Source organism: Cynocephalus volans, chromosome 4 (genome assembly GCF_027409185.1).
Source record: "Cynocephalus volans isolate mCynVol1 chromosome 4, mCynVol1.pri, whole genome shotgun sequence".
Lineage (NCBI taxonomy): Eukaryota > Metazoa > Chordata > Mammalia > Dermoptera > Cynocephalidae > Cynocephalus > Cynocephalus volans.
In genome coordinates, this window is record NC_084463.1 from 167,804,295 (window position 1) to 167,819,013 (window position 14,719).

Here is a 14,719-nt window from a genome sequence, read left to right on the forward strand (position 1 = left end):
CAACTGGGTGCAGAACAGAAAGGGGGCTTTTAGGAGTCACGTGGGTGACTGTCTTCAGATTGCAGGGGGCCTCTGGGCCTGAAAGAGCTCCGAGCCCCTGCAGACTGCCTTTGGGCAGAGTGGAGAGAGGAGTCCTGGCTTGGCTGCCTGCCTGAGAGCCCCAGGCTGGGCCTCTTCCTGGCACAGTCCCTGGCCACCCCTCCGAGGGGGAGGGAGCCAGCGTCGAGAGCCCGGTTCTCACTTAATTTTTACCACTTCAGGAGAGGCTAATAGGAGATGCCTGAGGCGGCGTGGCACCCAGGAGGGCATGGCCCCAGCCTGCCCTTGTCCGTCACTGGGCTGCAGAGATGGCTGGTCTGCCTTGGAAGGGCCTTGGGTGCCAGAACTGCTGGGGTTGCTGGAGGGACGATGCCTGCTTCCCTCCTCAGGCGGGGGGCCTCCATCCTCTAGCAGGTCCCCTGGGTTCTGTCTGCAGAAGGAGTGGTGGCCCCCCATGATTGCGGGGAGCATGGCGGCGGCACAAGTGAACCGTCTCGGGGCTCACTCAGTGTCACTGGGGAGCCGTGCTCCGCCCGGTGCGGGTGGGCAGTGTGCTGGGTGTGGGGCGGGGGCGTTGCCAGGAGCTGCGGGCATGGGGGGGCTCAATGGGGGGCCTGCACCTCCATGTCCACACCTCAGCCAGACTTGGCCGGCTGGGGAGGGGACACGGGCTCTGAACCAGTCTGTCTCTGAAGGGGGCCCGCTGTGCCTGGGTGCCCCTTGAACCAGCCACCAAACCCACCAGCCCCGTGCTCGTCCCTGGTGCCCCGAGAGGAGAGGAGGGCAGCCCAGCTTGGGCTGGGGTGGGAGCTCACGCCAACTGCACGCCCACAGTCCCCGAACCCCAGCCCAACCGCGAGGTGGGGACCCAAGTCGGGCCAGATGCCTCGGTGCAGCCACCCGGAGCACGTGGGCCGGCTGGGCCAGGGGGCCACAAACCTCCGAACCAGGCTGTGGGGAGGGGCGTAGGGCAGAGGCGTCACCCAGGACCCCCAGGCAGGTGCTGCCGGGCCCGGGATTCCTGCTGCAGCAGCCACTGGACTTAGTGATGGGGCCGTCCTGGAGAAGCTGTGCCTGGCTGCACCTACACCCACCCCTGTTGGGGTCCCTGTGCGCAGTGAACCAACTTCCCCCTCCCCGGCGGGTCTTGACTCTCCTCTGTACCTGCCGTGCCACAAGGGGGGTGCTCTGGGGCAGGGGTGGGGACTCCCACAGCACCCCTTCACACAGCAGCTTGGGGTGGTCCACAGGCCCATGGCTGCCCAGAGGCCCCAGGCCCTCACCTGGAGGCCTCCACAGGGTGTCACCTCGTAACATGGCAGGGCCTGTGCAGTGTCCAGGACGGGCCAAGACCACTTGTGAAGCCGCAGCCTGCGCCGGCCCTCAGGACAGAGCCCGGGGAAGCTCTCAACCACAGTGCTGAAGGGCACGGGCCTGCGGGCTCTGGGCGCGGATCCGGGGCCGGCACCTGCTCTCATCAGGACCTTTCCCCCGCTGGGGTGGGGGCCCACCCCCAAGGCACTCCCATGCCCACGTGGGCAGCGGCCTCTGCGTTGCCGACCCACTTTTCCAAAGAGCCAGTGTGGCACCGCCTCTCCACCCTCCTCCACAGACAGCCACGCAGGAGGGGCTGCTCCATCTGTCCCCAGAGACAAGTGCCTGCTGCACTCGAAAACGGGTCACCGTCAGCTGTGGCTGTAGCCCTGAGGGCTGGGCCACGGAGGGCCCTGTCTCTGGATATGGTCTGCTTGGTCCCAGAGGTGAAGCAGTCAGTGATGGGGGGAGGATTGCCTGTCCCAGGGACAGGGACCCCTCAGAGTGCTCCAGGCAGCACTTTGGCTGGATGCAGGTCTCCCCCAGAAGCCCGCCTAGGGTGGCCGAGCGAGGCCCTGCCCCTCTGCCCTGGCTCAGCAGAAGAGATGGGGCGCGGTCTTGTCAGCTGCATCAGGCCTGGGTGCAGTGGCACATCCTGCCCTGTGATGCGTCTTGCTTCCTGGAGACTGCAGGGGAGGACACTGCTGCCGGTCCCTGTCCAGTCGCCTGTATCAAGGACCAGCCAACTTGGCAGCCAGGCCCCGTGTGTCCTGCCCCCGCCCCAGTTCCTTTCCTTCCCGCTGAGGCCGGGAGCCCGGGCCCTGGCTACATTCAGCACCAAGAACAGTGGCTGGCCCTCTGGCTGTGCCACCTCGCTGTCCTGCTAGACTCTGTGGTGGTCCTGGCCCTCTCCTCCATGTCCCCTCTGAACTCAGGGATGTGACGTCCCTGTGGTCAGGAGGGGCCGGGCAGGCTGTCCAGGGCAGAGCCAGGAGGAAGTGCTGGATCAGAGAACCTGCCGCGGGGAGCCCCAGGGACGAGGGGGAGGAGGCACAGGTGAGGGGACGCAGCTCACATCTCGTCTGCAGGCGGGAGTCTACGCAGGGTCTGCAGGGAATGAAAGGACGGTGTGGGAGGGTGGCCGCCGCCGCAGCCTCTGTGAGCGGACCGCATCGATGGGGGCAGCAGCAACTGGGCAGGGGCCGAGGCAGGCCGGCGGGCGGGGGAGGACGCCATCGCAAAGGCGGCACACGGCCTGGTGCACGGGGAGGGCGTGCTCTGGGGCTCCTGGTTCCCTGGGATGGGAGCGCATGGTGACAGTTACCACACGGTGCTCAGCACACCACAGCATCACATCAGCGGACTCCACGTTGGGGCCATGGCGGTGCAGAGGCTGCAGCACTGTGTCTCGAGGTTCCATGGACAGCTGCAGTGCCATGGGGAGACCCACCCTGCCTGTCCAGCCAGTGTCCCTAAACCAAGTGCTCCTGCCCAGGGAAAGCAGACACGAGTGAGCGCAGGGCCTGGGGCCTCCCGTCTGCACAGGACAGACAGGGCCACCTGGACTTTCGGGGCCGCGACTGTGCCTGGCACACAGTGGATCCGAGCATGCGCACTGCATGGGTGTTGATGGTGGGGACTAGGTCCTTGTGGGCTGAAGACCCAGGATGACTCCCAGGGCAGGTGGGGCTGCTGCAGTGCATTCCCACTTCATCCCTGTCAGACCCCGCAGTGGACAGTGTCAGCCACGTGAGGGAAGGCCGGGCGGGCCCTGTGGTGCAGGCGCTGTGGGGACAGGTGAAGGACCTGCGGCTTCTCTGGGGGGGCTCCCACCTGCAAGATAGTCCTTCAAGGACAGGGCACAGGCAGGATGAGCTACGGCCACCGTGCCCTCCCATCTGTCCAGGCAAGCATCTCTCAGTTGCTAGGCCAGGCAGGCAGCACCTGGACCAGGTGTGGGGGAACCAAAGGGGTGAACTAGCAGGGATGACACTAGGGCCGTGGCCTCCACCTGCCCCCCCATATCTGCAGCAGCCACATGGTGGGCCAGCCGGGGAGGGACTCATGACCCCTCTGCCAAGGGCAGAGTAGGGAGGGCCCAGGACAACCTGGACACTCACTGGAGGTCCACAAGACACCTCCTTGGAGGTCCATGGGATGGGGCTCCAGGTCCTGGAGGGAGTGAAGCCGAGGGCACTGGGGGCAGCCATGGGCTCCCTGGCAAAGGACAGCCTCTGGGCGCATTGCACAGGGCCAACCGGGCTGCCTGGAAAAGAGCCGCAGGTCCAGCGCATGGTGTCTCTGGGCAGTGGAGGGGTCTCGCTTTGGGATCAGTGGCCACCCCAGGGGACCTGCAGAGCTGTCACGTACTCTGCTCCCCCGTCCATCAGCTCACACGCCACTGCTCCTGCCTCAGAGCCTCCACCAGGGCCTTTTTGGAAGGACTGTGACCTACAGGAAAACAGGCCCACAATGGCTGGGGAGCCTGAAGAGAGGGGCACAGCCCTGGTGGCCTGGCTGCCCTGGTCATCTGCTTGGGACCCCCGGGTAGTCTGAGGGCACCAGGATCTGCCACCTGAACCCAAGCCCCCCCCCCCCCACTGTCCTTGGGCTGCCCAACTGGGCCCAGCACACATGGGCCCTTCCTCTCCTAGACTGATGCACTGGCCCTTTGGGGGCAGCTGCGGGCCAAGCAGGGTCAGGAGGGCTGGCGCTGCCTGCAGAGCTGCTGAACTGGGACCTCACCCCCTCTGGAGAGGGCCCAGTACACCCAGCAGTGTCCTGCCCGCCAGGCCTCATTGGAAGCTGAGTGGAGGGGCCATCACGCTGCCCCAGTCCCCAGCACCCAGCCCTCAGCCCAGGCAGGGGGAGGCCCCACACTCCTTGGGCAGCCTGGGGCCCAGGACAGGGTCTGCTCGCAGGAACCAGGTGCTGCTGGGCTTCAGAGCCTGGGGTGTGTGCGCCTCCTCTGGGATGCTCTGGGCTCTAAGACTCCTGCCGTGTGACACAGGTGGCCCCAGCATCCTCGGGCACCCTCCATGGGGACCTGGCAGGGCCCACCTCTACTCCCTGCCACAGACGTGGCACCCAGTCTCAGCGGGTAGCTCAGACCCCGCCCTGGCAAGGCCCCAGGCAATCATCTGTGACACGATGTACTTCCCCTCTGTAGATGTGAGCCTGTGTTTGTGTAAAGACAATAATTAGAGATAAAATCACAATTGGAAAATAAGCCTCGGCGACTTGGAGGGCTGGGTAATTAAGGGCTTCTCTGCCAGAAGCTGCCCGCCCGCTTCCCACCTGCATCCTCGAGGCAGCAGCCCAGTTAGGAGGGCTCCTGAGCACGCTCCGCACTGCCCGCCACCAGGAAAGTGAGGCGGAACTGCTCAGAACCCAGCATCCAGCCCCAGAGGACCCGGCTGTGGGAGGCCAGGACACAGGGCTGAGCCAAGGAGGCTTTGCGGGGGGCATCTCCACCCTGGGCTGGGAGGGGTGTGTAGGAGTCTTCAGGGCACAGTACTGGGGGAAGGGCTTTCTGGGCAGAGGGGCAGCAAGGAAAGAAGATGGAGGCAGAGAGGGTTGGGCAGAGCTCCAGGACGGCTGCCCTGCACCCAGTCGTGCCGTGTCCTGGCCCCCCTCACCTAAGCCACTGTGAGACTCGATCGCCTGAGCCCAGGCAGGGGATCACTGCCCTCTGTGCATCGGTCACCGTTCGAGAGGCTAAGTGCACCCTGCAGCCCCCAGGCCCCGGCCCACAGGACGAGAGCTGGCTGTGGGGTGCAGCAGACCTCCCCCATGGCGGTGGCTCCAGCCCCGGGGCAAGTGTTGGGCTTCCACATGACCCTTTGTCCTCCTCAGCCTTTCTGAGAAGCTGCATACCAGCTGGTGACGTAGCACTGACCTTCCTCATCTGTAAGATGGGGTGAAAATGCCCTCAACAGTGCTTGGCACACGGTCAGCGCTCAGCAGGTTTGGCTGTTGCAGTCAGTGGCTCTGAATGTTTGGCTCCTGGAAGGTTGGCCCAGGGCCACTGTGAGGCCTCTCTAGTTTCCTTTCCACCTTTCCCACATGCATCTTTTGGCTCATGTCATCTGAGGGCGTGCATGTGGGGGATGGGTGTGCATGCATGCACTGCGTGTGTGTGTGCACTGTGTGTGTGTCTGCGTGCACTGGGTGCCTGTCTGCATTGGGTGTGTGTGCGTGCACCGGGCATGTGTGCACTGGGTGCGTGCCCTTGTACTGGGTATATGTGTACTTGTAGTGGGTATGTGTGCACATGTGCACTCTACCCATGTGCATGTAATGTCACTGCACAGGGTCCTGCTGCTCTGTAGCCAGCGTCCTCCCGTGGTGTCAGCTGGCGTGCATCTTCTGTGATGTGGGTTCAGGTTGAGCAGTTGTTTCAGCAGCAGCTAGGTGCCCTGGGTGCTGTGCCGTCATGACTTAACTCACATCCTGTTCGGGGCACTTATGTCATTCGCTGCATTTTGGTAAAATGAAGGGCCAGGCTGAGCTAAGCCAGAGGCCATGCCCACTGGCCTCAGGCCCGTCCAGCTGCCTCCAGGGCCTTTGCCCACAGCACCCATCGCACCTGCCTGGCCTCGCCATGAACACGTCCTGGGGGCAGAGTGCCAGCTCGTGGTCCTTTGGGTCTCCCAGTCACTCCTGGGGGGCAGCCTTCAGGTGCTTCTGGGTCACTCTTGTCTCTTCTTTGCAACCCTCCCTGTTCCGTCTCTGGCCACGACATCCCCAGAGCTGGCCCCTCAGTGCCGGCGGGTTTTTAGGAGCCCATTCCCCTTCAGGGTGTCGCCCCAGCTTCTTCTCTGCCCTTCGGCCTTGCTGTGGGGCCTCATGTCTGGGCAGGCAGGGCCAGCCTGGGCTTGGGCGCGGCGCGTCGTCGAGGTGGTGGTGTTTGCAGGGCTGCGGCACCTCCCCTCCCAGCACTGAGCTGCGGAGGACAGGACACCGCTTGCCTCCCGCCCTCCGCTGCTCCCTCCTGTCTGGGCGGGAATCAGGAGCCCCTGTGCGGGATCAAAGGCAGCTGGCCAGAGGCCCCCGCAGCAGCAACCTCCTCAGAGGCAGCCCCGCCTCAGCAAGCACCCTGCCGAGGGCGGCCTCCCCAGCCACTGGGCGCCGCATACCTCTGTCGCCCACCCTGGCCTGCAGCTGCCAAGGGCATCCTGGCCTGGGGAGCGACGGCTCCCTGAGACCTGAGGCTCCAGGAGGCCAAGAGCAGGTTCTGTGGCAGGAAGAACGAGGCTTTGGGGCACAGAGGACCACTCAGCCATGGGGCTGTTCTGGGCAGCGACTCAGGAGCAAGCAGGACACACAGCGGCTGTGGGGGTCTGGCAGGCGTGGGGCTTGCTGGACAGGGAGAGGGGTGGGATCCGGACCCTGAGGGAGGGGCCGAGGTGCCCCGTCAGCAAAGCTGGGCAAGGTGGGTGGGCGCTGCCGCGTGGCCCCGGGTACAACTGAGCTGTGGCCCGCTCTCTCCTGCAGGCCTCGTGAAGCTGGGAATCCACTGTGTCACGTGTCAGAAAGTCGCCATCAAAATTGTCAACCGCGAGAAGCTCAGCGAGTCTGTGCTGATGAAGGTGAGCAGCAGGAGGGCCGGGGGCCGGGAGACAGGCTGGCTGGGCCTCCCGAGGCCTCTGCGCGTTCCTGCTGGAGCAGAAGGGGCCAGCCCGGGGCTGCCCTGTCCCCCGGGAAGGGCCGGATGAAGGAGCCGTTGCCACCTCCCCCTGCGGCGGCACCGCCCACCTCTCTCCTGCCTTGGGAAACGGGCCCACGGCAGGGCAGTCCAGGTGCTGCACTGACCTGCTGGCCTAGCTGGGTGGGCCTCAGTTTCCCCAATTAGAATTGAGAGGAGACTTCTGCCGTCCTCTTCCACTTGGGACCTGGCCTCAGCTGGCCTCAGGTGGTGGGGTCTGGTCACTGTTTGGAATAGGGGCAGACCCCACACAGGTGGAGGACGCCTGGGGTCTCAGTGGGGAGCGGCTGCCAAGGCCTCAGGGCTACCCAGGAAAGCCTGACTGGGTAGAGGGCAGGCCCACACTCCCAGAGCCTCAGTTTCCCATTCACACCTGGACATGGGGTCAGCTGGGGCCTCTACAGGTGGATGGCAAAGTGGGGACATTGCCAATGACTGTGGCCCTTGAGCCCCCCGCCCTAGAGACTGAGTGACCCTGATGCTCTCCTTGGTTCCCTCAAGGTGTGGCTAAGCCCTGCCATGTGCGGGAGCTGGGGCAGGCACGCAGGGTTGGGGAGCATGACCGGGTGGCAGCACCTGAGACGCAGAGATTTGCAAGGGGGGAGTTGATGGGTAAAGCCCGCTGCGTCTTATGGATAGTTGGGTGATCTAACCTGGGGAAGCCTGAGGTGCCCAGGGAGAGGTGGGGGCAGTTTTAGGGGGATGGCAGCTTGGATGGGGTGGGGCCTTTGTGGTGGCTGGGGTGGCTGGCAGATTTCGGGCCTGGGACGGCCATGAGCTCTCTGGCTGGGAACTTTGGAGACCGTTTCTTCCAAGTGTCCAGGCAGCTTTCCTGAAAGTGAAGCTCGGAACGAGGTGGGCTGCTCCAGGGTGCCCAGGCCACCTGCCTTCCTGGGTGGGGTGGAGCGAGGGGCTGTCGTGCTGCGGGGACCACTCTTCCTCAACCCCACAGGCCAGTGTCTGCCTGGGGGTGCCTGGACTCGCTCCACAGCCTCTGACCCCCACAGGACCCCTTCAGCCCCCCCATCTCTGCCGTCTACACCAGCCGGAGGCTCCTGAGGATAACTCCCTCGCCCCCACAACCTGGCACCCAAATACGGCGTCAGACAACAGCCAGTGAGTGCATGCAGGGGGTGACCGAGGCGAGTGACCCGCTCTGCTCTCTCGCACGCAGGTGGAGCGGGAGATCGCCATCCTGAAGCTCATTGAACACCCGCACGTTCTCAAGCTGCACGACGTTTATGAAAACAAAAAATATTTGTAGGTATTGCTGGGTCTGGAGAGCTGGGGTGGCCAGAGGCGGGGGCACTGCAGCAGGGCAGGGCAGGGCAGGTGGGAGGGGACAGGCAGCCCTGCTGGTGGCACCAGGGTGAGCCAGGTGGAGAGGATCTCAGCCCAGGCCACAGTGGTCACTGCTTCCTGACCGGACCTGTGGCCTGCTCTGTTGGGGATGCGCAGAGCCACCATCTTAGCACTGCCAAGGGGGACAGCTTCTTGGAGGAGGGGGCTGGGGGCGGAGGCAGGAGCACATAGGCTCTCTTTGTGCTGTCCCCACTGAGCCTCAAGGCTTGCCAGCCAGGGGCTCCCATTACGACACCCCCGCTCTTCCCCACTGCTGTGTGGCCCCAGATCTGGCCTCAGCAAGCTCACCTGGCAGTGGGGCAGAGCATCACACACCAGGCCACCAGGAGGAGGGGATCGGGGGCATATGGGTGGCCCTGCTGTGTGGCATCCCCTGTGCAAAGTCTAACCACACCTTCCACTTGGATGTGAAGATCAAGTCAGGAAGTGCCCAAGGGGACTCTGGAGTCCCTGATGCAGGCAGACCTCTGGCCCTGTGGTGGCCAAACTAAGTGGCCAGGTGGTCCCTGCGACGCCTGCCCTGGCCATTGGCCATTGGCTTATTCCTGGACCGAGCGCCTGAGAGGCACCAGGCTCTGTCATGGGCAGTGGACACTAGGATGGGAAGCGAGTCTCAGGGGCTGTCCTTGTGGAGGGGGCCCAACATGCCTGGGCTCCAACTCAGCTCCTGCTGCCCCCAGCCCCCTGAAAGCTGCTCAGGCTCTCTAGGCCTCAGTTTCCTCCTCTCTAACGGGTTTGGCACAGCACACATGGCCAACTTCCAGTGTCTCACTGGGGAAAGGAAAACAAAGGGCCAGTCACAGAGCTGAGGATGGGGTGGCAGGGGGAGCCCCGAGGTAAGCAGGGGTGCCTGAGAGGCGGTGGTGGTCCTGGCCCCCGACCCTGGCGAGGTAGAAGTCTGTGGCAAGAGGGCACCTCTCCCTCCCTCCCCCACCTCCATCAGCCTGCGGGGCAGGTGGAGACAGGGCTGTGCGAGCTGGTGCCCACCTCCCAGCGTCTGGCGACCTCCTGTGAGTTTGGGGTGCAGGCGGGGACTAGGAGCAGCCTTGCCCACCATCCACACAACACAGAGACCAGCCAGGGAACAGCAGGGGTGAAGGCCCCAGGATGGGAACAGGGAGGAGCCCAGGAGGAGGGTGGACAGCGGGCCAGGCCCAGTGCCCTCCTAGGGAGTCCCAAAGCCCAGGACGGCCTAAGTGGGCCTGCGCTTCCAAGGTCCGGCCTCCAGGCAGCATCTGCCCTGGCCAGTGACAGCGTCCAGCAGGGCTCCACTTGGCCTGTGCTGAGCCTCAGCCCCATAGGACCAGTCCCTCCTGCCTGGAGTCCCACTCGGTGCCCCCACCTGCTTCCCCTCAGCCACAGACGGGCCCCTTCCACCCCTGGCTCAGCCGCCCCCGTGCTCCCTGCCCCGCACACCGCCCCCTTGATTCCTGAGGTCTGGAGATGGCTGGTCGCTCCACCTCAGCCCCCACCCTGTCCAGCACGGCCCCCTCCTGCTCCACACTCTGCTCCGCGCCCCCCATTACTGGAGCCACACGGGCCACCACCCCCACTTGCCTCCAACAGGAGGTCATTCAGTCTGGGCCCCTCCCATCCAAGCTAGACATTTGGCTGCTCCCTGAGGTCCCCAGCATGAGTGTCCGCATGTCCCAGTGACCTCTCCAGCCGCCCTCACATGCCCCTCACCCAGAACCAGCCCCCTCAGCTCCACCGAGCCTCTAAGACCTCACGGGGCTGGAAGCCCAGCAGGGGGAGGGCAAGAAGGGGATGGCAAGCCCCACCGGTCTGAACGGCTCAGCTTGGACACTGGGGTGCCCCCCATCTTGGGGAGGGACCACCCGCTACCCTGTCACCTCAGCCAGAAGCCCAGACGCCTGCCTCTCCCTGACCCCAACATGACCGCCACCCCACCCCAGGGCCCCCACACCTCCCCCTGTGCATGGCATCCCAGGGGCTCGTGGACCCCTCAACACGGAGCTGAGCGGCCCTCTGCTGGAGTCGGTGCTGCTCATGAGCGAGGGGGCGAGGGGCACGGGGCCGCATGGGCCACGAGTTGCAGAGCAGGAGCTGGGCACAGCATAGGCCATGCAAAGCCGCGTGCGGGGCCCCCAGGCAGGATGGACATTTGGCCTTGGTGCCGGGCACTGGTACACTCCCCGCTCGGCCTGGGCAGCCCAAGGCTGGTCAAGTTCTGCCCTCCAGATGCCCGCCTCCCTCACCCCACCCAGAGCTCCCTGCAAACGCCTCTGTCTTCGCAGGAGCCCAGGCCCTGCCGTTTGGAGGCCCTCCCCGCCCGCCAGTGCTCCCCAAGGGCCCAGAGCATCCAGCATGTTCTTCCTGCTCCATGAGCCCTGCCTGGGCTGCAGGGAGGGCCTGGGAGGTCCACCCTCAGTGACCCAGGACACGGGCTCCTCCTGCTGAGAGGCCAGGGTCCAGGAGGTGGCAGCAGGAGGCACTGGGGCAGGGTGGTGGCCGGCAGCTGCGGCCAGACACACTGACACCACCGCCTCGCAGATACCTGGTGCTGGAACACGTGTCGGGCGGGGAGCTCTTCGACTACCTAGTGAGGAAGGGGAGACTCACCCCCAAGGAGGCCCGCAAGTTCTTCCGGCAGATCATCTCAGCGCTCGACTTCTGCCACAGCCACTCCATATGGTGGGTGCCCCCCCAAGGGCCTGGTGAGGCCCCTCACTTTTACAAGGGTCCAGGGGATGACGAGTTTCATCATCCAAGTGTCTGGGGGCCCCAGGTTGGCCTCAGCCCAGAGCAGGTATTGGGGGGACCTGACCTGATTGGCTGCCTGTGACATCGCTAGGCTGGGCTGCCATTGGCCCCATGGTGTGGATTGGAGGTTTGGGAAAGAGAAGCAGCTCTTGGGTTGGCGCAGGGGGCAGAGTGACGTGGAGGGTCCCGGGTCAGCCTCTCCGGGACTTCCTCCCCAGCCACAGGGATCTGAAGCCGGAAAACCTTCTGCTGGACGAGAAGAACAACATCCGGGTTGCAGACTTTGGCATGGCATCCCTGCAGGTGGGCGACAGCCTGCTGGAGACCAGCTGTGGGTGAGTGGCACACCCCAGCCGCTACCGGCTGCGGGACACCTTGGCACGGTGGGGCCGGCCCATCAGGAGCCAGGTGGCCACGGCAGCAGGGAAGCGGGAGAGTGTCGGGGCCTTCACCCCCAGCTGGGCCGCTGTGATGCCCCAGGGCCCCTCCAAGCCTCCTGGCCCATCCCCGGGGAGCCTGGCCTCTGGTGGGGACAGATGGCAGTCAGCCCTTGGTGCAGCAGAGCCTGCAGGGGGACTTAGGTTGTGGGAGGTCAGCACGACAGCCTCCTGGGCCGTCTCAGGGTGCCCAAGCCTTGGCCTGCAGGGCCCATGGTGCACCCCCAGGGTGGGTCTTGAGGGCAGAGGCTGGTGGGATGGACGCCACAGAGCCTGGAGGGTCCAGGCTGGGCCGGGCGTCCCCTGACTGCTGCTCTTGTCTCCAGGTCCCCCCACTACGCCTGCCCGGAGGTCATCCGGGTGAGTAACCGGGGCCCCCAGCTCGCCGGGGTCCCTGTGAGGAGGGCCCCACCCCCTCGGGTCTAAGGGGTGCGGCCTGAGCAAGGCCCCGCCCACCGCGCCCGCCCGCCCCGACGCTGGCCCCGCCCGTTGCATCCGGCCCCGGCCCGCCCCCAACTCCGGCCCCGCTTCCGCAGGGGGAGAAGTACGACGGGCGCAAGGCGGACGTGTGGAGCTGCGGCGTGATCCTGTTCGCGCTGTTGGTGGTGAGCGCCCCCCGCACGCGGTCCCGCCCCTGCTGCCCGGGGGGTGCGCCCGCCTCACCGCCCTCGCCCGGCCCGCAGGGGGCGCTGCCCTTCGACGACGACAACTTGCGGCAGCTGCTGGAGAAGGTCAAGCGGGGCGTGTTCCACATGCCGCACTTCATCCCGCCCGACTGCCAGAGCCTGCTGCGCGGCATGATCGAGGTGGACGCGGCGCGCCGCCTCACGGTGCGCCCTGCCCCACGCTGTCCCCAAGGGCCCCGCCCCTGCCCCACGCTGTCCCCAAGGCCCCGCCCACCCATGCTGTCCCCAAGGGCCCCGCCCCTCCGCCCACGCTGTCCCTAAGGGGGCCCCCGCCGTGATGGCGGCGAAGCCCGCTGCACCCGCAGATCGATCGGGCCCCAAGTTGGTCTCGGTGGCTACCTCCCGGCAGCTCCAGGGAGAAACGTTTGCCAGGGGCAGGGCTTCTGGGAGTGCGGATGGGGGTCCCCCCCCCCCCCCCCCCCGCCTGCGTCTGCGTCTGCGCAGTGGTGCTTGGAGCGCTGGTGGGCGCGGTGTGCACAGGTGTGTGCTGGGTGTGTGGGGCTGTGTGCGCAGGTGTGATGTGGCTGTGTGCACAGGTGTGTTGTGCACAGGTGTGATGTGGCTGTGTGCACAGGTGTGATGTGGCTGTGTGCGCAGGTGTGTTGTGCACAGGTGTGATGTGGCTGTGTGCCCACGTGTGATGTGGCTGTGTGCACAGGTGTGTTGTGCACAGGTGTGATGTGGCTGTGTGCGCAGGTGTGTTGTGCACAGGTGTGATGTGGCTGTGTGCCCACGTGTGATGTGGCTGTGTGCACACGCGTGATGTGGCTGTGTGCACACGCGTGATGTGGCTGTGTGCATAGGAGTGTGCCTGGGTGTGTGGGGCTGTGTGCGCAGGTGTGATGTGCACAGGTGTGATGTGGCTGTGTGCACAGGTGTGTTGTGCACAGGTGTGATGTGGCTGTGTGCACAGGTGTGTGCCTGAATGTGTGGGGCTCTGTGCACAGGTGTGATGTGCACAGGTGTGATGGGGCTGTTTGCACAGGTGTGATGTGCACAGGTGTGATGGGGCTGTGTGCACAGGTGTGTGCTTGGGTATGTGTGGCTCTGTGCATAGGTGTGTGCACAGGTGTGTGTGCACAGGTGTGTGGGTGTGCACAGGTGGGGGCAGGCCTGTGCCTGTGAGTGTGGTACAGGAGCAGTAGTGTATCTGAAGGGTGGGTGTCACCTTTACCACCATTCTGCCTGGGACGCTCTGGGCACACCCCAGTTAGTGGGAATAGTCTTTCAAAGGTAACTGCATCAGCTGCGGGCAAGCAAGGGGCCAGGGCGGCACATGCCCACGTGCAGGGAGCAAGACTCCCTCGGGCTGCCTTTCCTGGACAGTGATCCCCCAGCTCTCACCCCCCAACCAAGCTGTCCCTGAGTCAGGGAGGAGGGAATGGCCACGGTGCCCATGTAGCCCTCCCAGCCTCCTGCTCCTGCCTGCACCCAGGCCCGCCCATGCCGCGCAGGGGGCGGCCCTCCCGGCTTCTGCTCCGTCAGGGCTGCTTCCCCCTTCTCTTGCCTTCGGGCTCCTTCCTAGGGCCTGGCCCAGGCAGCACAGGCGACCTGGGGGCCTCTGCTCGGCTTCCCTGCCTCTCCATCCTCCACCGCTACCCAGGCCCCTGCCCTGCCTGGAGCCCCCACCTCCCTATCGCCTTTCCTCCTCTAGGTTTGCTTTTCCTCGCAGGGCAGGGGTGCCGCCTGCAGCCTCTGGGAACGCAGCCCCTCCCCTCCTTCCCCGGCCCCACGCTCCTGCTCTCTCCGCGCCCACACCCCACCTTCTCCGTCTCACCTAACGTGGGCTCTGTCCTGCCTCCTCCGTACTAACGCCCTGTTTCTCTCTCTTGTAGCTAGAGCACATTCAGAAACACATATGGTATATGTAAGTAGCTTTTCCACCCACTAATCGCCTGCTTTGCCTGTCGCTGCGGCCTGCAGGGCCTGCTAGGAAAGGCGGGGGGAGGGCGCTGCCCGCGCAGCCCTGCCCGGCTGGGGCTCTGGGCTCTGGGCTCTCGGCCACGCCTGCTCTGGGTGCGGGCAGGACGCAGGAGGCCGCAGGGGCTGGGCACAGGGACAGCAGCAGGACTCAGGGACCCCGAGGGCGGGCCGCCTCCCACCCTCCGGCCGCCTCAGGGTTGGGGTGGAGGAGCTTTGGGCAGCCAGAGGGGAGTGACCAGGCGGATGCCGTGTCGCCCACAGAGGCGGCAAGAACGAGCCTGAGCCAGAGCAGCCCATTCCCCGCAAGGTGCAGATCCGCTCGCTGCCCAGCCTGGAGGACATCGACCCCGACGTGCTGGACAGCATGCACTCGCTGGGCTGCTTCCGGGACCGCAACAAGCTGCTGCAGGACCTGCTGTCCGAGGAGTAGGTTCCCGCCGGGCAGGCTGCGCGCAGGAGGCGGCGGGGGGCGCAGCCGGTGCGGGGACCCGGCCTCAGGAGCGGACTCGCCACGGGGCCAACCCTGC

The 14,719-nt window shown here is 65.6% G+C and overlaps 1 protein-coding gene across 3 annotated transcripts in view; it reads left to right on the forward strand.

Moving 5' to 3' along the window:
- Nucleotides 1-14,719, forward strand: part of BRSK2 (BR serine/threonine kinase 2) — a 56,748-nt gene that overhangs the window by 25,501 nt on the left and 16,528 nt on the right. For all 3 annotated transcript variants that reach the window (XM_063093760.1, XM_063093758.1, XM_063093759.1), the window contains exons 2-10: nt 6,850-6,944; nt 8,235-8,320; nt 10,937-11,077; nt 11,365-11,481; nt 11,910-11,943; nt 12,120-12,188; nt 12,267-12,413; nt 14,105-14,136; nt 14,454-14,618. In XM_063093760.1, the coding sequence (XP_062949830.1) occupies nt 6,850-6,944; nt 8,235-8,320; nt 10,937-11,077; nt 11,365-11,481; nt 11,910-11,943; nt 12,120-12,188; nt 12,267-12,413; nt 14,105-14,136; nt 14,454-14,618 (886 nt within the window). The remainder of the gene's footprint in view (nt 1-6,849; nt 6,945-8,234; nt 8,321-10,936; nt 11,078-11,364; nt 11,482-11,909; nt 11,944-12,119; nt 12,189-12,266; nt 12,414-14,104; nt 14,137-14,453; nt 14,619-14,719) is intronic.